The sequence below is a fragment of the Lutra lutra genome, chromosome 12 (assembly GCF_902655055.1).
Source record: "Lutra lutra chromosome 12, mLutLut1.2, whole genome shotgun sequence".
Lineage (NCBI taxonomy): Eukaryota > Metazoa > Chordata > Mammalia > Carnivora > Mustelidae > Lutra > Lutra lutra.
This window is the reverse complement of record NC_062289.1, coordinates 20937650-20964132: the sequence shown is the minus strand read 5'-3', so window position 1 is coordinate 20964132 and position 26483 is coordinate 20937650. Positions and strand designations below refer to the sequence as shown.

General features: G+C 36.3%; 2 protein-coding genes across 10 annotated transcripts in view; one reads left to right on the top strand and one right to left on the bottom strand.

Annotated features, from left to right (window-relative positions):
* STARD6 (StAR related lipid transfer domain containing 6) overlaps window positions 1-951 on the bottom strand; it is a 39086-nt gene extending 38135 nt beyond the window's left edge. The window contains exon 1 of one of the 5 annotated variants that reach the window (XM_047696446.1): window positions 894-951. The gene's annotated coding sequence lies outside the window, so the exon portion shown is untranslated. Of the gene's footprint in view, window positions 1-42; window positions 176-324; window positions 416-893 lie in introns of those variants that run through there. The other 4 variants (XM_047696447.1, XM_047696444.1, XM_047696448.1 and 1 more) reach the window with 4 other exon arrangements.
* Window positions 350-23271, top strand: C12H18orf54 (chromosome 12 C18orf54 homolog). Of its 5 annotated transcripts, none has more exons than XM_047696437.1 (9): window positions 350-529; window positions 1227-1293; window positions 3357-3682; window positions 4720-5511; window positions 5828-5978; window positions 8970-9072; window positions 14580-14711; window positions 17060-17130; window positions 22583-23271. In XM_047696437.1, exons 3-9 carry the CDS (start codon window positions 3400-3402, stop codon window positions 22653-22655), a joined length of 1605 nt encoding a protein of 534 aa, XP_047552393.1. In that variant the 5' UTR covers window positions 350-529; window positions 1227-1293; window positions 3357-3399; the 3' UTR covers window positions 22656-23271. The 5 variants fall into 5 exon arrangements, with proteins under 5 accessions (XP_047552393.1, XP_047552392.1, XP_047552391.1 ...); XM_047696436.1 differs by having other exon boundaries at window positions 400-529; window positions 1197-1293; XM_047696435.1 differs by having other exon boundaries at window positions 410-529; window positions 1130-1293.
* Window positions 23272-26483: the final 3212 nt, after the last annotated feature.

The following is a 26483-nucleotide window of genomic DNA, read 5'->3' as shown; positions in this document are numbered from 1 at the left end:
TCAAAATGGCAGCCGCCAGAGCCCCTCAGTCTCCTTCCCCACCTCATCCCCTTACTCCCGGGGAGCGCGCGGAGGGAAGCTCAGCCTGTCGTCAGCGCTGAGTGGCCCTGAAGAGAGGTGACGGAGGTGGGGAGCACGTGCGGCGGAGCGACAGGGATGCAGTCCGGGGACCCCCCCACCCGCACCCCCATCCAGAAAGATGAGGAGGGAGAAACTACACTTCCCAGCATGGAGTGCTACCAAACGCCCCGCAGCTCCCACTTTTCCTGGCGGCCTCCTCCCCTGGCCCAGCTGCCCCGAGCGCCGAGCGCCACGCATGCGCACCGCAAGCCAGCGCCATGTTGGATCAGTTTGAAACTGAGCGCGGGCGGCGTGCTCTGTTGTGACGGCGGAGTAGGCTTCCAGCAAGCGGAGCCTGAGGCGGGGCGGTGTCCGGGTCGGGGATGCTTTGTCGCGTCTTCCGTACGGTAACAGGCGCGGACTTTTGGTGGAGAGTTGTGGACGTGTGCGTTTTTATCTCTTTTGGTCGGTGAGTTTGGCCCCAAAAGGGAGTTTATTCTCAAGAGGCTCCCCATCCCACAGCCCGTGGGAAAGGCTAGAATCAGGGTGGCGCGGAGGGAAGAGGAAGACGTCTCCTGAGGGAGAGCGCGATGGACGTTCCGGGTGGGAAGAAAACGCCTTTCTCGGGAAGCTCCCGAGCGGGGCATGGCCCCGGAACGAGACGGAGGGGACTTGACGTGGGCCTCTTGAGACTCTTGAGACTCCAGGCGTCTATTGACGAGGGCGGGGCGGGAGGGGAATTGGGCTTTACGCGGGGTCACCTCGGAAAAACTCCGTCCGCCCACGGGGGAGCTCACGGTTGCTGCCTAATAAATGGTTCTGAGTGGAAGTACCTAACTGAAGCCTGTGTCTGTGACTGCCGGGGGTGCTGGAATCCCGAAGGGGGGGGTGTTTCCTAGGAAAGGGGTTTAGGGTTGAACCCCAACGCGTCGGGTGGGGAGAGATGCTCTCGTGCGGGGGCGCCAGCGATTCTCGCTTCCCGGGCTTCTTTCAAGAAGGCTTGTCGCTTTGCCGTAGAATAAACAAGTGTTCGGTTTCAAAACAGAAATCACTGCGCTGTTGTTTCTAGGAAGGTGCTCGTTTCCGGTGAGCTGTACCCATTGTTTAACACTGAACATTCTGTTTTTGAATCAAAGGTAGTTGAAATTTATTTGCCATACGTTTAGCATTTTATTCTTCGGAATGATGGATTTCGTTTTGGAGATAAGAACGGAAGTGTTTGCGGAAGTAATGGTAAGATACATGGATTTGCTTCCAAATCATCCTGTGGCGGAAGTGGGGAGAAGTGGCTGGATAGAAGTTGGGGTATGTTAGTAGCTGTTTGAAGAAGGGTGATGGGTGCATGAGGTTTTATTAAACTCTTCGTTGTACTTCTGTATACTTTTGGAAGCTTTCCACTATAAAAATTGACTGTGGATTTTCTTTCTGCCTCCTGTGAATTAAAATAAATATTACCCACTTACTGAGAACCAACATCTCAGCATTCCAGGAAATCAAAGAGGCTAAGTAACTGTTGTGTTCTGCTGCTGCTGCCCCGACTGCTGTCAGCTCTCTTGCAGAGGCAGATGCACGCTCTAAAGCTGAGGCAGGAGGATGTTTTACTCTGTCTTTGAATGGAAAACTTTCAGTATTTTAAAGATTTTTATTTATTTATTTGACAGAGAGAGATCACAAGTAGACGGAGAGGCAGGCAGAGAGAGAGAGAGGGAAACAGGCTCACTGCTGAGCAGAGAGCCCGATGCGGGACTCGATCCCAGGACCCTGAGATCATGACCTGAGCCGAAGGCAGCGGCTTAACCCACTGAGCCACCCAGGCGCCCCAACTTTGAGTATTTTAAAGTCAAATTTGATAGTTATTAAGACTCCATTAAAAGTTGTTATAACTTAAACGTTAATTCCTAAAATTATAGCCGAAAGTTAAACGTAGTAACTTTAGAGCATTATAGGGTGTATTAAGTCCTAGACAATAATTTTTCGTTTTTAATACAGAAGATCCATTTCCACTGGTCTAATTTTTTAAAAGAATGTCACATCATGTACTGAAGCCTTGTTATCTTTTACTTTTTCAAATGTAGATACTATTAGTCTCCTAAGGTAGGCAGGAATTCTCTCAATGTTAGTAATGGAAAAACGAGAGGAATATGTTGTCAGTTTCCAAATTATCTAAGTCTCTTTTGAAAGAAAGGGTGAATGTGTTTAACGTAAGTGGAAATGGTAAGAGTATTGCCATAAGTGGTGAGACAATGATAACGTCTTAGGAAAAGAGCATTTAGCTAGCTCAATAAACTTGGCAGTTTATTTCTTTATACTAAATATTATAAATTATTTTGTTCTTGAGTTTTGCTGGGGGAAAGATTTGGCTAAAGTTACATATTGACATTTACAGCATTGAAAGTGAATATTCTTCTCTTGTTTCTAATACCTCATCTGATGCCTTTAAAAATTTATTGAGCACCTACTATCTGTAATGCATGATAGTAGGCTGATGAAATGAAAAATATTCTATATAAGGGAATGTTAGGTATTGTGATGTCATAGAATCTATCCCCATAAGAAAATACTGTACCTCAGAAGTTTTTAGGGCTTAAAAATTGTGAGTACTCTTCCCTTGGTACTATTCTCAGATAATTATGTATAAAAAATTCCAGGAACATAGTAGGTACTCAATAAATGTTTCTAAATCAATGATGAAGGACCTCACAATAATGACAATAATAGAAAATCTATAATGTTCATTGCCTTAAAAGGATGATAGAATGGATTTTATTCTTTCTTTCTTTCTTTCTTTATTTATTTATTTTTAAAGATTTTATTTATTTATTTGACAGAGATCACAAGTAGGCAGAGAGGCAGGCAGAGAGAGGGGGGGAAGCAGGCTCCCTGCTGAGCAGAGAGCCCGATGTGGGGCTCATTCCCAGGACCCCGGGATCATGACCCGAGCTGAAAGCAGAGGCTTTAACCCACTGAGCCACCCAGGCGCCCCTGGATTTTATTCTTTAAAGATTATAAAAAGTTGGGGCGCCTGGGTGGCTCAGTGGGTTGAGGCCTCTGCCTTCGGCTCGGGTCGTGGTCTCGGGGTCCTGGGATCGAGCCCCACATGGGGCTCTCTGCTCAGCGGGGAGCCTGCTTCCTCCTCTCTCCCTGCCTGCCTCTCTGCCTATTTGTGATCTCTTTCAAATAAATAAATAAAATCTTAAAAAAAAAAGATTATAAAATGTTTACAGATTTAGTAATTTCTCTCTGTATGGCTGCTATTCCTTTTAATGGAACCTTAACCTATTGTTTTTGTATTACAGATATTGAGAGAAATGAATAGAAATAACCCATTTTGAGGAAGCCATGGCAAAGTCAATTACAAAACACAGAGTTTGTTCTCGGCAATCTTCAGTATCTTCTCTGTTAGCAAGCTGCAGCCTGAGTGGTAGTAATTCCTCTAAATCTGATGGCTCTTTTCAGTATAAGGATAAAGTGTATAGTTCTGCCTCTCAGGCTCTACAGGCCTATATTGATGATTTTGATTTAAGCCAAATGTATCCTGGTGCAAGCACTGGAAAGATTAACATTGATAGATGTTCTGCTAATATGCCCGAATTCTCCAACTATATTTATAAACCAAACAATGGTATGCTTTTATTTTTTTATTTTATTTTATTTTTGTCCACTGATTTGAAGTATTTGAGAGATGTATTGTAGTCTTGAAAAGCTAGACACTTTTTTTCTTCCTTTGGGGTAAAAATGACTTTTATAATATTGAGGTCTGGATATTTTTCTTAAATGGTTCTTTAATTCTCTTGAGTCTCCGGAATTTCCAGCTAAAATCTTGTGACCTTGGAGGGAAGGTGATGAATATAACTAATAACAGCAGGTGGTTGATCCTAAACCCTTAAGCTATTTTATTACAGCATAATGGAAACAGCATTGACATGGTGGTTCTAGGTTTCGTTAACTAGGTTAATGACTTTAAAAAACCTGTCTTTCTGAATTCATTCTTGATTAATCCCAATTAACAAGACTCTATTAGTCTTCCTGATCTGTATTCTGTGGGATAATATATAAGATGTTAAGAGTTTTACCTTGATAAGCCTTCCACAAAGACAAGTTTGGAAAATACATCTGTTGATAACCCAGGTAACACTTAAATAAGTACTTATGGAATGGCCCTTGTATGGAAAAAATTTGCGTTCAACTCTTAGAAGTATGTGGGCACTATATTCCAGAAGAGTATTAGAACAGCTGTTCTCTTTGTGTTAATGCTGTTGCAAGTTTCGTAGGCAGAAAGCAAACTATTTTCCCACCTAGTTTAGTTCATATTTTTCTTCAAGGTTGCAGCCAATTTTAAGTGACCAATATTAATGTGAGTGTATTAGTACATCAGGTATGATGAGAAAAGTTGTAGAAACAGTAAGTTAAAGAACAAGGGAAAATTTAGGAGTTGGAGAGAAAAGTGTAGAACTTAGTTAAAGTAAATTAGATATAAAGAAAAAGCACATTGTATTTCATCAACCTATATCTTTTATACTTTGAATCAAAGCTTTAGTGAAGATAAAGGGAAGCAGCAAAAATGATTCTTAAATTCTTAATTCTATTTACTCTTGAGTATTATGAAGTATCGTTATATGTAATGTAGGAAAATAAACAGAACTGTGTTTTGTTTTTCAGCTTTTGAAAATCTTGATCCCAAAAAAAGCTTCTCCTCCTTACCGTGTAGAAGAATGACTGTTAATGACATAGACTGCATTAGCCTAACAACTGATGATCTATTAAAACTTCCAGCAGATGGGTCATTTTCTTTAACTTGCATTGGATCAAGTCACCGAAATAGCAAGAAAAACAAGAAATGCATTCGAAGACTGAGCTCATTGGATACTGAAAAGAATCAAAATTTTCAAGAACCTTCCACTCCCATGTGCAAAGATAACTTAGTTACTCCTGTTGTACACATAAATAAAAATGGAAAGCAACGTGGTAGGCTAAAAAACCCAAACCTTGTGAATAAGACTAATAAGTACGTTTCTGATCCATCTTTATCATTTTCCAAGAAGTTGTCTTTCAAAGACAGTTCAGAACACAAACTTGAAAAGAATTACCCAAGATGGCTCACTAGCCAGAAATCTGACCTTAATGTTTCAGGAATAACTAGTCTACCTGATTTCACATACCCAGTCTGGCTCCACCATCAAGACTTGCTACCTGATACAAATAGTCAAAAAAGGATTTCTGAAATATTTAAAGAAGATCAGTGTTCCCCTAGACATAGTTACCAGGCACAAAGAACTTCTCGACTTATGAATAAATTAGATAGTTTTGAATATTCTTTTGAACCCTCAAACATTTCAGACTCCTTGAGTGCTGATAAAGGATTAGTTAATGGATATAAATGTGATTCTGAACATAGCCAGTGTCAGTGTGAGAATCCACTTCTCCCAGGACAAACCAAAAAGCCATTCAGTGGTAATTGTTTTGTTTTGTTTTGCTTTGTTTTTAAGAACCAAAGGAAGTGCTGTAAATGTCTAGGAGCTTTTATGCTATATTCTTGATGTAATGATGAGATGATAAATCTTTTGAATACTTATGGTCGTCTTTTGTGTAGCATTTTGTGCCTAGGAAATGTCTTTTCTCCCCTTTTCTTTGAAATGTCATATTAAAAAAGTTTATTGTTACAGTTATGTGTATATTCCAAATTAGTCTGAATTCTTATTTGTTGCCTTTGAGATTTTGCTGGGCTTTCTATTTTTTTTTCTTAAATTAATTTAATCTTTTAAATTAGGTGACAAAATTGAATTGCTTATCCTGAAGGCCAAGAGAAATCTAGAGCATTGTACTAAAGAGTTACCGAAGTCTACAAAAAAGGATGATAGTCCTTGTTCATTAGATAAACTTGAAGCAGAAAGATCATGGGAAAATATTCCTGTTACTTTGTACGTAAGTTACGATGAAAAAACTTCTTAGTTTTCCAAATGAAAAATGTCATGTGAACAGCTTATTTATTTTTTAAATAAATGAATGATAATTAACAACAATAATGAATGTTAATTTTATAGAACATTGCTTTGTTTTCTTTAAATTGCATTTTCAGTTGTTACCACAAGATGGTGTAATGTTTCATAACCTTAGGCACATTATATAACTTGTCTTTGTTACATGTTTCTTGTGTTGCACTATAAAATAGTGATTTATGTTTAATATGAAGAATCATAGCCAATAAGTTCTTTCTCCTTCTATATTCTCTCCATATGTGGAGTTACGCAGCTATCCACTTCTTTTCATTTACCTTTTACTTTTGCTTAGTTATTTTTCTTAAACAGTGGTGCAATTTTTGTATGGTCTGTGTTATAAATTTTTGTAGTTTCTTAGATTATTTTCATTTGTATGCTTAACCTTCCTGTGACATAGCTTCTCAGTGTAATTTAAGCAGTGTTTACCTAGATACCTACGAGTGTGAGTGTGGAGTGAGAATTGAGCTTAGGTAGGAGAGTTTTTTCCCTAGTAATATTTTTACATCTGAACTCATCAGAAATGCATTCTTGGTAACCCTGTATCCTGGCTTAGGCTCTGAAAATTTATCATCTTCTGTTGTCTAAACTTTCATTCTTTAATAGTCTGTTATAGACAGAGTCTGTTAATTCCTATATCCATTTTTTTTATCACTTCTCAGGAACGTCTTATTTTTTTTTGAATGTGGACACTGAGTATAAATCTGGTTTGGAATCCCAGCTCTGTGACTTCTTTGCTAACACCTTGTATAAGTTATACTTCTGCTTTTAACAAATTACTACTGCTTTGTACAAATTCTACTTTGTACAAGTTACTTCTACCTTGTATAAGACCTTATATAAATTATTTTTCTATTTGGGGTTGCTATGAGAATTTGATTAGAAAATATATATAAGGTACTTAAGACAATTTTTTTTAAAAAAGATTTTATTTAGGGGCGCCTGGGTGGTTCAGTGGGTTGGGCCGCTGCCTTCGGCTCAGGTCATGATCCCAGGTCCTGGGTTCGAGCCCCACGTCGGGCTTTCTGCTCGGCGGGGAGCCTGCTTCCTCCTCTCTCTCTGCCTGCCTCTCTGCCTACTTGTGATTTCTCTCTGTCAAATAAATAAATAAAATCTTTAAAAAAAAATTTTATTTATTTGACAGAGACACAGTGAGGGAGGGAACACAAGCAAGGGGAGTAGGAGAGGGAGAAGCAGGCTTCCCGCTGAGCAGGGAGCCTAATACAGGGCTCGAACCCAGGACCCTGGGTTCATGACCTGAGCCGAAGGCAGACGCCTAACAACTGAGCCACCCAGGCGCTCCTGCTTAAGACAATTTCTGACTTATGATAAGCTTTCTTGTAGTTGTTAATAGTGGTGATGATTATCCAGAATATTTTTTTCCATATTTTGCTTCATTTCTCAATTTTTGGTTCAATAGTATCTTTATTTTTTAAAACTTGGGTTAATAACTAGCTCACTTAATTCTTAAACTTATTTTCTAATTTCTTACTTTCTCGTGAGGTCGCCTTTGTAAAAAGTACTATAACTGTAATACTTTGCTTTCACTTGCACTCAAAATGGGTGAGCACACAGTATCAGAGGTATTTAAGAGTAAAATTTTGGAATGTGTGTAGTGTATTATGTAATTAGATAATATAATTTATGCTTGTATGATTATTATTACAATCATTGGTTTGGTCCAGTACTTTATGTATAGATGTGACTTTTGGAAGATTGAATTCATATTGTGATGGATATGTTTGTACATAAAATGAATGAAGGATTGTGAGGAGAAGGAATAGACCTGACCTCAGTCAAGTGTGATGTTGACAACTTATTGTCAATCTATCATCAAAACAAAAATTGTCTAGGAAGTATTCAAGGTAGTATACCAGAAGGTAGAACATAACCACAATCAGATAATTACTTTTTGTTTATTTAACATTTTTATAATATAAAATTTCAAAAAAATACAGAAGTAGAAGAATAGTATAGTGAATCCCTATGTACCCCACACTCATCTTCAGTAATCTGGTAAATGCTTTTTGATGGTACTGGATGGATGTGCAAACTCCTTTCGTAAAGGATGGGCAAAAAGATTACTTAGGAGCAAGAAAAGCCTAGAAACATAGTTTATATTGATATATATATTGAGTGAATAAGAGAGAGAATGAGTTTATTTATTCTCCATGTCTAATAGAATTTGTTTTGGGAAAATTCTGACTTTTGCTGAGGTTACCCTTTGTTCTACTATCCCTTGAAACATCAAGATATAAACATTTTTATTGAGCATTTATTACATGTTCCAGGTACATAGAGTTAATTTATGCAATACTTCTGTAAGATAAGTGGGACTATAAATATAAAACTGAAATTTAGATAAATTATATGTAATCACATAGTGGGATTGGGATTTGAACTCTGGAATTTTAATTTCAAAATTAATATTTTTCCCACAGTAATTTGTCCTCTTTGTAAATGCTAGTTCTGGAGGGTAAGTCCTATTTCTTTGACATGGAAGAGCATGTAACTGCCATTCCAGTAGAAACTCATATATTTGTGGGGGTTTTTACTATCATTGGGTAACTAACTGTGTTTATTTAGGAAAGTGTTCTGCTTATTTTGAACAAACCAGCTTTTAGAGTATAGCCTATAGTTGAAGGTTTATTTATTTAAAGACTAATGTTTTTACTTTCTTCATAGTTTTAACTTAAAGCTTTAAAGGAGAAACAGGGAGATAGGAAGGGTTAGATTCTGGTATGAGTTCAGAGAGAAGATGAGGGAATTACCAAGCAAAATCACTATGAATCATATCTATAATGGTTGTTTCTTGGTGACTATTTCTGTTTAAATGATAACCATTCAGTTATACATGAATTTTATAAATTGGGTACTTAATTAAATTACTATCTTATATCCTTAAATCCTATTTAGCAAATCTCCTGTTCCTGTTAACTCTGATGATAGTCCTCAACAAACTTCAAGGGCAAAGTGTGCTAAAGGGTTCCTTGATGATTTTTTAAATAATGATAATCAGGTGGGTGAAGTTAAATCTTTTTAACTTATTAAAAGTTTTTTTAACTTATTAAAAGAGGATTTATGACTAATATACAAATTTTAATTTCTGAGGTGTTAAAAAACAAAAAATGATTCAAATTTCCTTTTTCTTTTTTTAAGATTTATATATTTTGAGAGAGAGAGAGACAGGGTATAAGCTGGGGGAGAGGCAGAAGGAGAGGGAGAAGCAGACTCCCTGCTGAGCTGGGAGCCTGAAGTAAGGCTCCATCCCAGGACTTGGAGATCATGACCTGAGCCAAAGGCAGACGCTTAATCATCTGAGCCACCCAGGCACCCAAATTCCCTCTTTTTTAACACAAATACATAAAACCATCGCTCCTAGAATTATTGATAATTTTGTTTTAATATTCTAAAGTAGAGGGACCTGGGACTGAACTCTACAGAGAGCTTAAATTACCATGGAGAACTTAAATTATCATGTTTTTGGGGGGGGGCAATATATAAAGCATATCATTGTAGAGTAAGTTATATTTTCCCATACAATTGTTAATTATTGAGAGTTCTGTTTCTAAGAAAATATGGTAAATCTATCATGATAAAATTTAAAATAGGAAAATTATTATCCAATTTTGCAAAATCAGCATTTGTGCATCTTGTAAGTAACCCCAAAATAAAGTATAAATGTGTATATGTGCACATAAGAAATTATATATCATTTGACAGAAATATAGCCATGGCTGTTAAATATTGAAATCATACTTTTGGAGTCTTAAAATATGGAAGACTTGAGAGGTTAAGTACTCAAAAGTTAGCCAAAAAATGTAATAAAATGAACTCCTTCTGTGGAATTCACTAGAGAAAGTAGAGGCTGTCGTAATATGTTTGACCCTAAAACTTTGTGTAAGATATAGCAGATATTGGGTAAGTTAAGCTTAATTATCAAGTATTTATTTGGCAGATATTTGAGTACTAAGGAGCTTTTTTAGGAGCTGTATCCCTAGTAGTGAATAAGAGGAAATCCTTGTGTCTTGGATTTTTTATTCCAATTAGAAAAACTAAACAAAAATATAATATGTGATATATAAGGGAGTACTGTAAGTGTTGTGAAGAAAAATTAGTTTGGATAGGAAAATGAGGGTATAATTTTAGCTAGGGTTGTCAGGGATGACCTCTAATGAGGTGATACTTGAGCAAAAATCTAAAATGAGTGAATAAGCCAAATACACATGGGGGAAATATCTTTGCATGTAGAGGTAATAAGTGCAGAAACCCCAAGGCAGAATTGCATTTGGCATGTTCGAGGAATATTAGAGTCCAATAGTGTAGCTCAATCAGAATGAACAAGGGAAGGGATGGTAAGAGATAAGGTGGAGAGGTAATCAGGAACCAGATTATGTAGGGTCTTAAAAGTAATGAAATAAAGATTTTATGTTTTATTTAGGTAAGATGAGAAGTCACTGGAGGGTTTTGAGTGGAGGAATGAAATGATCAGATCTACATTTTAAAATATAAAATGGCAGCTGTATGGAGTACAGAGAAGGAGCTTGTAAAGGAGCAGGGAACCCAGTTAGGAAACTTGTAGTCTTTCTGGATAGGATTGGCTTAGGGTGGGTGTATTGAAGGTAGTCAGAAATGGGCAGACTTGGCATCTGTCCCCATCCTACTAGGGGACAGATGGGGACAGGATTCAAAGAATGAATCCAAGGTATTTGAGTCAAGTGGCTAAAAGATTGGGTGGTGGCATTTACTTAGGTAAAGAGCACTGGTAGAGGAACAAATTTGCAGTTCTTTTAAGTTTGAGATGGATGAGTGTTAAATACTAACCAACTGGTCCCTTTTCCCCTGCCACTACACGCATAATCTCACTGCCAGGTTGTTTTTATTTCATTTTTAATAATTTTAGATGTACAGAAAGTTCTTTCAGCTTCCCTAATGTTATCTCACATGCCATACTATAATCACAAACAAGGAATTAAGATAGGTACAATTCTATTAACTAAACTACAGACCTTACTCTGATTTCACTAGTTTTTCTACTAATGTCCTGTTCCAAGGTCCAACATTGTATTTAATTGTCATGTCTCTTTAATCTATTTCAGTCTGTGACAATTCCTCAGTCTGTCCTTGTCTGTCATGACCTTGACAGTTTTTAAGAGTACTAACTAGTTGGTTATTTTGTAAATAGTTCCTCAGGTTGGATTTGTCTGACGTTTTTTCATGATTAGAATGAGGTTATGGTTTTGGCAAGAATGCAACAGAAATTATGCTATGCCCTTCTCAGTACATCATACCAGAGGGTTCACGATACATTGATATCATTGATTTACTGATAACGTGTCTTAGGCTACTGTAATAAATATGCCATAGACCTGGTGGCTTAAACAGCGTTTATTTCTCACAGTTCTGGAGGCTGAGAAGTCCAGCATCAAGGTGTCTGGTGAGGTCCTGCTTCCTAGTTTGCAGATGGCCATCTTCTCCATATGCTCTCCCACAGGCAGAGAACAGGGACGAAACAAGCTCTCTTGTGTTTCTTCTTATGAGAGCACTAATTCCATTCATGAGGACTCCACCCTTATGACCTAATTACCTCACAAAAGTCCTTTTTCCAGATACCATCACATTGGGATTAGGCTTCAACATAAGAATTTTAGGGGGACACACATTCAGTCCACAGCAATGTGTTAATGTAATAATATATGAAATTATGTTAATACTTGTGATTTTAACCTTGAACAATTGGTGTTTACTGGCCCTCTCTCTAGTAAAATTATAGTTTCTCCGTGTAATTAATAAATATGGGGAGATACTTTGACACTGTGCAAGGAGTCTCAAAACTTTACTCACTAATTTTAGCATCCATTGGTGGATCTTCTTTTCTTTTAATTGAAATTCTTCTAGAATGAAGACCTGTTCCCTTTTTTTTCCCCATATATTAATTAAATTATTTGTATTGGTAGGGACAATAATTAGATAATTAGATAATTAGATAATTATTAGATTATTATAATTATATTATAATTATATATATATAATTATATATAAATATATATACTATTATAATTAGACAATAATTAGATAATTATTCTAAGTTTTTAATACAATATTGTTATTTTGTTGCTCAAATTGTTCCAGGTTTGGCCATAAGGAGTTCCTTAGTCCCTTCAGGATGGTCCCTCTGTCCTTTTGAGCACTTCTCTGTGGGGCCATGGTGGTTTTTTTTGTTTTTTGGTTTTTTTTTTTAAATTGGAAAATAGCAGTTAGAAACTAAGATCTGGGCACTAGTTGTGCTTATTGCTGCTGGGATGTTATTCATTCTAGACTTTCTCAGCAGGCAGATCTGAAACATGTATGTTTACTAATCCAGACATGCACATCTGTATTTCTATATCTGTATATTTTATATGTATGTATAAAATCATGCATGCATACTGATACCTCTGACTCCAGTCCAGTTCTACAGGGTTTGTTTTAGCCTTTCTTGTTCCTTATTTGTAATTCTTTCCACTGGTGAGAATCCCATCTATTATCCGTAATCCCTTAACTATTCATGTATTCTTAGCATACACCTACTTTGACAATTGTTACTCCATATACTTATAAGAAACAATTTACTAACTAGATCACATTATTTATGTATAGTTTTTTTTTATCTTAGCCTTACTATATCCAGTCAAAGTATTGCTTTCCAAGTTTACTTTGGTTAATTATTTTCTTCCCAACCCATTTCACTGTGGTCATGTTGTTCAATTGTAGTACTGTTAGGTGGTTCACTTTTATTGTATATATTGAGTTTAAAACACATTGTATTTGGTTTAAATTATTTGGTTATTAGAATATGTGAAATATTACTATAGTTCTGAGAGAGCTATACAAAAAGCTATACAAAAAGCTATCTAAGACATTCACTACCAGGTTTTAATGATGATTCTCAGGACAAATTTTTTTTTTTAATTTATTTATTTGACAGAGATCACAAGTAGGCAGAGAGGCAGGCAGAGAGAGCAGGCTAAGCAGAGAGCCCGATGCGAATCTCGATCCCAGGACTCTGGGATCATGACCTGAGCCGAAGGCAGAGGCTTTAACCCACTGAGCCACCCAGGCGCCCCTCAGGACAAATTCTATCAGACATAGCAACATTTATTAAATATTCATTAGTGAATAGTACAGTTCTATAATCTGTTTCATTGTTTTCTTTTTTGGAACTCTGATCACTAGTTTGCATGAAAAACTCACTCCAGAGGCAAGCTTTTGTAACCCTTACGGTTGGCATCAGGCAGCCAGAAATTCTTCTAAGTCACTGCTAGATGGAGGTAATTTAGAGACGATGCTTCAGGTGGTATCCACAAGAGTCAGAATCAGGAGTATAAGATTAATTGGATCCTTTTTTGTTGTTTTTTAAAGATTTATTTTATTTGAGGAGGAAAGAGATAGAGGTAAGGGAAGGTTAGAGGGAGAAGGAAGGATGAGAATCCCAAGCAGACTTCCTGACACAGGGCTCAGTCCCATGACCCAGAGATCATGACCTGAGCCAAAACCAAGAGTGTGATGCTCAACCAACTGAGCGACCAAGGTGCCCCAAGGCTTGTTGGATCTTTAAGCCCCATTTATTTTCCTTTATTTTAAAAATTTTGGTGAAGGGGCGCCTGGGTGGCTCAGTGGGCTAAGCCTCTGCCTTCGGCTCAGGTCATGATCCCAGGTCCTGGGTTCGAGCCCCGCATCGGGCTTTCTGGTCAGCAGGGAGCCTGCTTCCTCCTCTCTCTCTGCCTGCCTCTCTGCCTACTTGTGATTTCTCTCTGTCAAATAAATAAATAAAATCTTTAAAAAAAAAAATAAAAATAAAAATTTTGGTGAAATATGTATAGCATAATATTGAAGATATATGTAATATGTACTCTGGAAGATTTGTAAAAATATTTGGTAAGAAGACTTTAAAAAAGAAGTTTAAAAATATCCCTTATAGATTCTCTTAAAAGAATCCTGACCTGTAGTGCTGTTGCCCTCCTTGGACACAGATAAGATCAGTGATAATTGAGATATGAGTGTCTTTTAGGTAGCAAGGAATGTGTGAATAGGTGATAAACTAGCATTCTTTGTGTGAAAACATAAAATTGTTTATAGAATGCTGTATTTGAAATTCTAGTCCTCATTCCGCTGATAACCAGCTTCATTTACATACCCAAAAAGCATGTTGACCTACCTGAGCTCTGAAGATCTTTCATTTCTAAAAATCTATGATTTTAAATGTATAATGAATGCATTGCAAATGTGAAGGTGTACTGTTTCTTTGAAAAGAGCAGAGACTAGAAAGAATATTGCCAAACTTTAATAATGGTTGTCTGTAAGTAACTCATCTGGGGATTGGGTAAGGGGAGGTGTTGAGTTATAATTTTGATTTTTTCCAAAATATGTTATTGACTTTTATTGTTTGTTTTTTTGCACTAATTTTATATTGGGGGAAAATAATACAAAATATGACTTTTTCCTCCCTGAACTGCTTGGTTCATCATTCATCTATTTTAATCTCAGAGCTGTACCCTTTCTGGAGGGAAACATCATGGTCCTGTTGAAGCCCTGAAACAAATGTTATTTAATCTTCAAGCAGTACAAGAAAGTTTTAATCAGAATAAAACAGCAGAACTGGAAGAGGAGATTAAGCAAGTAAGTACAAACTTGATTTATGAATTGAGACCTGTGAATGTGAATTGAGATCTATGAAGATATGATTTCGTTCTAGATCTTTTTCAGCTTGACCACTATAGTTTTTTGGGGTTTTTTTGTTTTTTTTTTTTTAAGATTTTATTTATTTATTTGACAGACAGAGATCACATGTAGGCAGAGAGGCAGGCAGAGAGAGAGAGAGAGAGAGGAGGAAGCAGGCTCTCCACTGAGCAGAGAGCCCGATGCGGGGCTCGATCCCAGGACCCTGAGATCATGACCTGAGCCGAAGGCAGAGGCTTTAACCCACTGAGCCACCCAGGTGCCCCTTGACCACTATAGTTTTATGTTAATAAACATACCACATAACACATGTTGTAGAGTTGTGCTATTATTTTTTTCAGAAATTAACTCACTCAAATTAATACTAATAGATTTCTGTAGTTGTGTGTAACCCTAAATGGATTGTTCTGTTTAGTTCATGATAGGTTATAAATACAGCATCTTATTTAGATCTAACAGTGTTACAACTGTAGTATGGGAGAATTAGAGAAGTTGTTTTTTAACATTCGACAAAATTATCTGTATAATCCAACTCTTTGTATTTATATTTGGGGAGGCCTAGAAAACCTTTTCACCTTTAGACTTCTCCATATAACTTTTTTGTTGTCTGAAATTTTGTTTTTTTACCATGAGTTTGGCTCTTCTTATAGTTGATGTAAAATTTTATCATTTAAAACCATTGGGTTTTTGTGTATTTTCTAGGAACTTAGAAATTCTTTGTGCTTTGGACTGCTGTTCTATAGGGATTGAATTTTCTTCACAATAGTACAGTGTTTACAGAGGGTTTATATTCTCCCAAATCTGATTGTGAATTCTAATTCTACCACTTAACTAGCAAGTGCAGTATTTGTACAGATCACTTAACCTTTTTTTTTTTTAAAAAGATTTTATTTATTCATTTGACAGACAGAGATCACAAGTAGGCAGAGAGATAGGCAGAGGGAGAGGAGGAAGCAGGCTCCCTGCTGAGCAGAGAGCCCGATGCGGGGCTTGATCCCAGGACTCTGGGATCATGACCTGAGCTGAAGGCAGAGGCTTTAACCCACTGAGCCACCCAGGCACCCCGATCACTTAACCTTTTTAGTTTCTGCTTCCTCTTCTGTAAAATGAGGTTGAGAAGATAAATTGAGATAAACTATGTGAAGTACTTATTATATAGTACTTGGCACCTGATTAAAAAATAGCTGGTATATACTTAATAAATATTTTTATTGTCACTGTTTTGTTATTCTTATTCATTAGAGCTTTATGAAATTCAGTTTTAATTACAAATGAATGGATCAGCTCTGGGAAACTGTCACACCCTGAATTGTATTAACTTAATTTTTGTATATATATTTAATTGATTAACAAATAGAGTGTATTCCATCCTTTTTTAGACATCATTGAGATGTAACCTTGTTCTTACAGTTATAATTTCAAGTCAAGGTTTTATTTTTATTGGACATACATTTAAAAGCATACTTGAAAGATGAATCCTAAATAGTAGTTACTTTTTAGAATCAAGAGAAAATATTTATTTATTTTTTAAAACATTTTATTTAGGGGGGCGCCTGGGTAGCTCAGTCCTTAGGCATCTGCCTTTGGCTCCAGTCATCATCTCAGGGTCCTGGGATTGAGCCCTGCATTGGGCTCCCTGCTCGGCAGGAAGCCTGCTTTCCCTCTCCCACTCCCCCTGCTTCTGTTCCTCTCTATGTCTCTCTCTGTCAAATAAATAAATAAAATCTTTTTAAAAAAATTTTTATTTAGGGGCGCCTGGGTGGCTCAATCATTGAGCATCTGCCTTCGGCTCAGGTCATGATCCCAGGGTCCTGGGTTGAGCCCCACATTGGGCTCCCTCCTCAGCGGCAAGCCTGCTTCTCCCTCTCTCACTCCCCTTGCTTGTGTTCCCTCTCTCACTGTCCCTCTCTCTGTCAAATAAATAAAATCTTTAAAAATAAATAAAAGGTTTTATTTATTTATTAGAAAGACCACAAGCAGGAAAGGGGGAGAGTGGGGAGAGGGAGAAGCAAGCTCCCCACTGAGCAGGGAACCCAACATGGGACTTGATCTTAGGACCCTGTCATCATGACCTGAGCCAGAGGTGAATGCTTAACCAACTGAGCCACCCAGGCACCCCTAGAGTAAAGAGAAAATAGGTAATGCTTCATTGAAAATTACTTGCTAGAATTATTTCCTTGGAAATACAGACAATATTTTTTATTGTTCTTTTTATTCACATATTAAATGGTATTTAAGTTTATAGTTACATAATATTTTCAATATCGTTATATTTGGTGTTTTTATAGGTTTCGGAAGATAATTTCTCTAAATTACAGTTGAAAGAAAGTATGCTTCCTATTACTAGGTCACTTCAAAAGTAAGTATTCTCTACTACTTTCTGAATATACTATGGATACATATTGGTTTTATCCATTTCTCTGCAATCAGAAGATGATAGGAGGAATGAAATAGTCTTAGGAATAGATACACTTGGTATATTTAAGCTTCATGGAACATTGTTTAATCCTGAAGTTTTGTCTTTTTTTTTTCTTTAAAGATTTTTATTTTATTTATTTATTTGACAGAGAGAGATCACAAGTAGGCAGAGAGGCAGGCAGAGAGAGAGAGAGAGAGAGAGGGAGAGGGAAGCAGGCTCCCCACCGAGCAGAGAGCCCGATGTGGGACTCGATCCCAGGACCCTGAGATCATGACCTGAGCCGAAGGCAGCGGCCCAACCCACTGAGCCACCCAGGCGCCCCCTGAAGTTTTGTCTTAAACTTGCACTATTTTCTATTAAAATGTTCTTAGGACCTAATGACATAACCTTAGACACCTAAGTATAATGGATGTGAGTGGCTTAGAGAGATTCTCTTTTCATTTTGTACTAATAGCAACAATTTGAGATAGTATTGGTATGAATATCATGGAAGAACAATTTGTTCATGAAATGTGTTTTTATATGTTTCCTCTAGAATAAATATAATAATCATAAATGTATCATTATTTGACATATCTCCACAGAGACTTAAAGTGAACATAATGTCCTGGATATAAAAGTAGGTCTAAATGCCGGAAAGGTGTTAATCAACTACTTTCTTAGTTACATTATCTTAAGTAAAATGGGGAGATGAATACAAATGTTTCCTTTGGTCGAGGTATTTATTGGCAGAGGGAATGGTCTTTATTTATGGGTTTGGTTGAGTGAGTATGAAATACACTCAGAAGATGGAATATTGAACTTTAGGACATGCTGAGATTGAAATTTTTACTTTAGTAATATCTTTCACTTGGCCATAGATGGGGCTAAACAAATATTATCTACCTTTTGTCCTTTCAGATTTTGCTGAGGATTTGGTTTCTAAGGAAGTGGTGGGAAAGTGAAACACTAGACATGTGAACTTAGGACTCTAATTGCCATGATATGTGTGTGTGTATATACACTCACATATTTTTTTGTTTCTATAGTTTAAAAACACATGTATGTATTATTTTTCCCCCCTCTACTTATAGTCTTCTGGGTAGAAATAATGCCTCTTTCTTTATAGCTTGCCATAGTACTTGGGTATAGTGTTCCTATCTAGTAAGAATCAGTGAATAATGATACTAACATTTATTGAACACTTACCAAGTGTCAGTGCTTCTGAATGTAATTCATGTGATCTTTACAACCCTATGAGGTTAAGTACTATCATTATTTTCATAACTCAGTTCAGGTAATAAAGATCAAGTAATAAAGTAACTGTCCAAGGTCACATAGCTAGTAAGAGGTAGCAGTGGGATTCAAACCAAATAGTCTGAGTCTATAGCATGTGTTCCTAACACTCCTTTTATTAATGATAGTGGTACATTATCCATTTAGGCTAGTGCAGGGTCTCAACTGATTATTTAGGATAAAGATCTCATTGTGCTTTAAAATTTAAACTTAGTGGATGACCTCAGGCTTTCCGTGTCTCTTAAAAGCATTTCTTTCTTTATTTAAACACTTTTTAAAAGGATTTTATTTATTTATTTGAGAGAAAGAGAGAGCAGAGAAAACATAAAGAGAGCACAAGCAGGGGGGAGGGACAGAGGGAGAGGGAGAAGCAGACTCCCCATTGAGCAGGGAGCCATCATCCCAGGATCCTAGGGTCATAACCTGAGCCAAAGGCAGCCACTTAACCTTAACCGCTTAACTGGCTGAGCCACCCAGGCGCCCCTCTTAAAAGCATTTATATTGAATTTGTGTCACAGACTTGAATGTGTTTTCTGAGTTAAAGTACATAGCCTGGAAGATGTTTTTCTTGGTGAAGATGAACACTGGGCCATAAGTAATTAAATGGCCACAAAAATTGATATTAATTGTAGATACTTTCACTATTAGCTAAAATAAATTTTTTTTAAAGATTTTATTTATTTGTTTGACAGAGGGAGACACAGAGAGATAGAGAACACAAGTAGGGGGAGTGAGAGAGGGAGAAGCAGGTTTCCCATTGAGCAGGAAGCCCAATGCAAGGCTCCACCCCAGGACCCTGGGATCTTGACCTGAGCTGAAGACAGGCTTAATGACTGAGCCACATAGGCACCCCAGAATTTTTTTTTAAGATTTTATTTATTTATTTGACAGAGAGAGTGAGATCACAAGTAGGCAGAGAAAGAGGGGAAAGCAGGCTCCCTGCTGAGCAGAGTGCCCAATGTGGAGCTCAATCTCAGGACCCTGAGATCAGGACCTGAGCTGAAGGCAGAGGCTTAACCCTCTGAGCCACTCAGGCACCCCCACCCCCGCAGAATTTTTTTTAATAGTAGTAACTTTTGGAGCAGTACTAACAGGAAACCACATGCAAGATATCAGTGAGTAAGTTGAAATATAGTTAAATTGCCTTCATATAATCAGTCCATTACTGAATTTCTGTGGGTTGATTTCTGCTTATTCTAATGCCCATTGATAGATACTTTCTCACAATAAGACATGAGCTTTTTTATTTCAACTTTTAAGTTGAATGACCATTCAGTGTTGTATGTAACATGACTCTTAAATTGATTTTCCCCATTAACTTGCTTTTTCACTTTTTTAGAGAAGAAACTCAAGAATAACTTCTTCTGTAATTTTATTCTGCACTTGTCCCTACACATAATAGCAAATCACTTCTGATAGCCTGTTGTCTAAGTAGATTGATTGCCTTATTCTTAGCAGGACAGATAGAGGTTAAATCAAAGGAACTGCTAACTGATTGTGTAGGGGGACTGAAGGTTTCACATTTCTACATAGCTTTTTTTTTTTTTTTTCCATTCCCATCATACTACACTCTTCCCTTTCCTTCCCATTGTTCTTCTTTCTCCCTAACATTGTTTTTTAAAGACATAAATAATGCATTTAATTAAGATATTTAAAATATAGGTAAGTTAAAATTCATTTTGTAAAAACCTATTAGTATGAGGGCCTTTTACATCACTTGAATAAAAGTGTTAAACCATGCTGTGGTCTTTTATTTACCTTTCACATGTTGATCAGCAAGTAGAGTAAGGGAATATTAAAAAGTATCAATCTCAGGGTCACCAGGAAGACTTCACTCTTCAGTGGATGAACAATAAGTCTCAGAGTTGTCTAATAGTTGGCCAGTTATGTCATAAAAACTTTTGGACTGTAGGGAGACAGACTTAGAATATATATGTTTTAACAATTGGGTTAATAATCAATGTAATTTTATAACTATTATATATGACTATTGTAATTTTTAAGTAGTGTTAAATATAAAGGGTATTTTGAGATACCTGCAGTGACTACAATGTGATAAAAAATACCTCTGATTTCTGTGGCAGATGAGGTCACAGATTTTGGTCTGTTGCTTACATTCAAAATGGAAGGAAATGATAATTTACACATAGCATTTAGTGAAAATAAAGATGAGATTCCCCCCCCATCCAATTTCATAAACCCTCTAAATCCAAGGGGTTTGTGGCCCTCAGAGTTGTAAACAGTAAGATAAGACTCTAGCTGCTTACCCCTCCCTCCCTCTCACGCTTCCTTCCTTCCTTTTTTTATGATTTTATTTTTAAGCAATCTCTACACCCAGTGTGGGGATTGGACTCATGGCCCTGAGATCAAGAGTCTCACACTCTACTGACTGAGCAAACTTGGTGCCCCTTCTTCTTTTGAATCACAGGTTGCTAAATGATATGCCTGAAAAGAAAAAGGTAGATCTAAGTCCAAAGTATATTCACGTATTATCTTCTTTCTGATAAATCTATGTCTCTAGGAAGAAAATAATTTTTGAAAAAGAGATATTACTATAGGCTATGGAAATGATAGAGTCTAATTAATTTTACCTCTGACTGCATAATAACTTTGGGTAATTTGTTGTCATTTAGTTAATGAAGATGAGAATCTCAAAACTTAACTGAAGTTAAGGGTGGCAAAATCCAGATTTTTTTAAAAGATTTTATTTATTTATTTGACAGACAGAGATCACAAATAGGCAGAGAGGCAAGCAGAGAAAGAGGGGGAAACAGGCTCCCCGCTGAGCAGAGAGCCTGATGCAGGGCTCGATCCCAGGACCCTAAGATCAGGACCTGAACCAAAGGCAGAGGCTTAACCCACTCAGCCACTCAGGCACCCCCAAATCCAGATTCTTATTACATTTGAGTAAAAGTGTCCAAGAAGTAGAGTGCAGGGAAATAGATATAATGCAGTAATTAGCAGTACTAGTTTCTTCCATCTCCATATCCTGGGTCAAGTGGAAGATGTATTTTATTTAATATACATTTACCAAACCTGTGTTAGAGACCATAAAAATAGGGTATTGTAGTCATCACCTTTTAACTCAATTTAGAAATTACTAACAGTTGTTATATTACATGTTTTTGTTGGTCTCTTATTTGTCAGAGACCTGAAAAATGGTTAACTGACATTTTCTGGATGGTCTTTAGGGATCTGAATGAATAATAGGGGAGAGGAAAAAAGGAAGAATATTTTTAGAGCAAGACTGGAAAGTTAAGGGCCCCTCTTTTCTTGGTTTTATTTGATGGATTATTAAGTTTTTGCCACTGAGACTTGACCTGTAGTCTTAGCTTTATTTTATTTTATTTTTATTTTTTAAGATTTTATTTATTTGACAGAGAAAGATACAATGAGAGAGGGAACACAAGCAGGGGGAGCTGGAAGGGAGAAGCAGACTACCCACTGAGCAGGGAACCTGATGTGGGGCTAATCCCAGGACCCTGGGATCATGACCTCAGTGGAAGGCAGACGCTTAACAACTGAGCCATCCATGGACCCCCTTAGCTTTATTTTAGAGGGAAAAAAACCAGGCTGTTGGTATTATACCGTGAAATTTTCATTTGTTTCCCCTTATGCTCATTAAAAATGAGTTTTCCTCAACTGTAATTGATCGTTCAGTGCTATTTTTTAAATTTTAGCTATCCTGAATATACATCTTAATGAATGTACTTTCTTTCTTAAATGATATAAACAGTATTCTAAAAGATATGGTATAATTTCACAAAGCTGTTGTAAAAATGACATGAACAAAATGTTAAGTGTGATGCAAACAAAGCCTATTATTATTAAACTCCTTGGCAAACTTTCAAAAAAAAAAAAAAAACCCTTGAATGTCAAAAACATATTTCTTAAAGTAAATGTTTATAAAATTTAAATGAATTATTTTAGCCCTCAGTTATTCAGATCTCAAGGTTTTATAAAGGAAAGTTCTAAATGTTTGATACTTATTCTATGAATTCATTTTTCATACTAATTTTGAAGTTAATAAACAATGTAATCACCATTTGTTGCTGTCTGCATTGTCTCTTCAGTCCTTAATATTGGTTTATAATGTGTTTTATACTTTTTAATGAAGGGCTTTGCACCATTTATCTCGCCTGAGAGACCTGGTTGATGATACCAGTGGGAAACAGTCACCGAAAATGTGAAGAGGAAAATAAAAAGGTTCAACAAATAGTCATCACAGAACAAAGATGTATTTTTTTTTCCTGTTGCTTAAACTGACAAAGAAAATTATAAGCCATGCATTATTCTGTGATTGGTTCAAGTATTATATATTCTTTAAAAAACAAACTTGAAAATATGCGTAGGTTTTGTGACATATCCTCATTTTATGCCAAAATACCAGAATGTGAACTGAGAGGAACCACACTGTGTCCTACAGTCTGACTTTGGTCTTCAGGCCAGCAAATGTCCAATATTCAAAGATGGATGATGTCTGTTATTGAAGCTTATGTGGACTTAATCTTCTTGAGCATCCTCATCATTTTATCTTCTGGTTCTGGGTTATTAGGAAACTCTTCCTGGTTTCTATCCAAAATCTCTTAAGTAGACTTTTTGATACAAGTAGCATCTACTTTTAAGTTGGCTAAAGGAATATCAAAATTGTTATGGTGTAACTTCTCATATATGTTACCTTTAATTTTTATAAATATTTTAAGGTATGTGGTATATGCAAAGAACAGTTTAATAATGGGATGATACAGTGCTAAAAGGAATGTTTCATGTTGTGAAATCCAAAAGAAAAACTCATTTAACTAATGCTTTGATTTTGATTCTGTGTAACATAATCTTGTGTGTGTGTGTGTGTGTGTGTGTGTGTGTAAGATATCACTTAAGAGTTTACAAAATTATTTTTGGGGAGTACATTTGAAAATTTAGTATTTTGATATTCTCAGATTTTAGTTTTGGGGTTAGCTCAAACTAGTACAAATTCTAAGATCAGTGACCAATTGCTTTATGTAATTTGTTAAGTAAACTTAAAGTGAATGTGGAAAATCCAGAAGCAGCTCTGTATTATAAAGCTATTTTGTAAGAGCTAAACATGGTTTAAAGCAATCTATAAAATTTATCTTTAGCTGGAACTCAACAGAGCTCTATAGTTTTGCATTTTCTAACCAACTAAACTAATGAGCAAGAAAACACCTTTACTAACAAAACTAGGAAATAAATCATAAGGCAGACTTTAAAAGCCTGATGAAATGAAAGAATACGAGTGTCTGTATACAAACAGTACAAATTAACACTGCCCAAATTGTAGCATCTTTGCTAGATACCTTTACTGTCAAGTAGGAATTTCTAAGAGTACATTGTGTTGAATATTTTTTTCCCCTGAAGTTTAAAGCACTATATAATACCTTTGCTGTAGAACTTACATGTCAAAAACTATAGAATAGGGGTGCCTGGGTGGCTCAGTGGGTTAAAGCCTCTGCCTTCCGCTCAGGTCATGATCCCAGGGTCCTGGGATCGAGCCCCGCATCGGGCTCTCTGCTCAGTGGGGAGCCTGCTTACCCCTCTCTCTCTGCCTGCCTCTCTGCCTACTTGTGTTTTCTGTCTGTCAAATAAATAAATAAATAATCTTTAAAAAAAAAAAAAAAAACTATAGAATAAACCTTGTTATTTTTTCTTTTTTTTTTTTTTGACCAGTGAGTCAGAGTTACCACCATGCAATTGTTTTTGCCCAGTTTGAGACTCACTGGCCGTTAAGTTTGTTTTGTTTACTCTGGAGGTATTTCTGCTACCAATATTCTATTTTCTGATTATTGTCTTCTGCCTTAAAACATACAGTTTGCATGTAATCAAATAAGGTGTTACTTTGACGATGAAAGTATGGCTGGCTGTTAAAAATGCAGATTTTAAGTAGGTGAACACTAGGTGGGTCTGGGTTGATCATGTTCCAGGCTTAGACAAATCCACTGTCACACAAATTCTATAGAAAGCAGAGAAGATGAATACATCATAATAAACTTCTAATTGCAAATATGTTGATTAGTATGCTTAAGAAGCATTTGCAAAGGGATTATGCTATAATGACTGAACAGCACTGATTTGGTTAGTACTGTCATTTGCAAGAAAATATCTCGAGTGGTAAATAAGATAAGCCTAAGTTTTTATATTACACCTAATATTTTAAGAAACTTGATTATAGTTACTAAAGGAGTATTTTTCCTTTTGTGTTAAATATGGAAGCTTAGTCATTTACCTAAAAAGGAAATTTAAAATGATTAATTCCAACTTTTTAAAAAAAGAAATGTATAGGAGAGTCAACTGAGAAAAATCTAAATGATAAGTGTTCATGAGGTTCTCCAAAGAATTGATTTAATTACATGTGAAATATTTTAGTATTCTTTATTTTGAATTTCCCAGGAGTAAAAGGGTGACAACAGTATTTAGACTGCTGAGCTGAAAATTAAAAGCAGACTATGGGAACAATAACAGGTTTTAAAAATTGCCGTGAGAATATAAATTTTTTATCAACCCCTTTTATAGGTATATTTCAAAGTGTTAGGTAGAAAAAGAATTTTTAGTTGAGTATGAAAAAATTTGACAAACCTAATTCCAAAATTCCTTTGAGATCAAAGGATAAAGGTGTGATGAGTATATAAAGACTCAAAACTCAGTTGTGTGTTCTTTATTGTCAGTAGGAACTTTACTTTCAGTATTTCTGTGTTAGCACATTTCAGCTTCATAGAGAGTTCTGACAAATTCAAGGAGCACTGTTTTGGGTTTGTTTGGGTTATATGTCTGTCTAGTTTTGTTATTTCTTGTTGAAATTTATAAATGTGGGGGTTTTTTGGTGTTATATTTACTGTTTAGGATAACATCTTATTAAATTATATACAGTTCTACCAAAATATTTTTTAAACATAAATAAATCATGACATGACCCCCCCCCCCCCATGTTTTGAATGCATGGAATCACTCATGGATTTGAATTTTTGTTTCATCTTTCCTTTTCCAATGTTAACTGTGTCTCAAAACCCATTTGGTGGATGTATTATGGAGATGTACTATGGACAAGTGAACTTGCCAAAAGGCAAGTATTGTGATAAGAGACAAAAGAAGCAAAAGACCAAAAAAAAAAAAAAAGCAAAAGGCTAATAAAATTGGTAATTTCTGAGCAATTGAAGTTTCTTCAAAAGTGAAAGACTGTGTATCATTCTATTCTATGTATCCATTGGGTGTTTTATACAGGGTTATGTGTCCTATTGGGTTGTAGTGCCTGTCATATAATGATTGGTGCAAACCTAGGCCTAAACCTGAACATATGTTCAGGTTATATTGTTACATTTCCCCCATGACATTTGAAATTATTCTTTTCCTATTTGGTTTTTTCTTCTTTATTTTCACCTGTGACTAAGATCATTTTCCTATTTTGAACAAAAATATCTTTTTACCCTCCCAGTTTGTTCTGTATTGTCCTTACTCAAGACCAGACTTGTATAACAGCTTTTCTCACAATGTAGCAACTTTTCTAACAATGTAACAAAAATAACAACTATCCACCCTTCATTACCTTAACTAAGAGGTACCTGTTGCCTCCTAATATCTATTTCAACCTGAAACATTCTTTCCTTTCACTTTCATCCCTTGCATTGGAGACAGGCTGACTGATCTTTCAAGACACTGTTGTTAACACCACTGCTATAACATTACTAATTTATTTCAGGAATTTCCTATAGCTAAATTGCTTTATTCATATTCTCCCAGATTTTCTGGCTGTATTCTCACCTTTGGGCGTTTTATTTCCTATACTTGAAACAGTTTTTTTTTTTTTCATTCTGGTTATGTAAATCTTACCCTACCATTGCTTTAATGTTCTGACCGAATGTTATAGTTTCTTTTCCACATATTCTAACATTTTTCCAGACTTGATAGGTTGGCTTTCCTTTTTCCATACTCATCACTCATTTAGCTATTATATTTTTTATTCTTGTATTAAATTGTGTCTCTTTACCACACTGTATCTCCAAGGG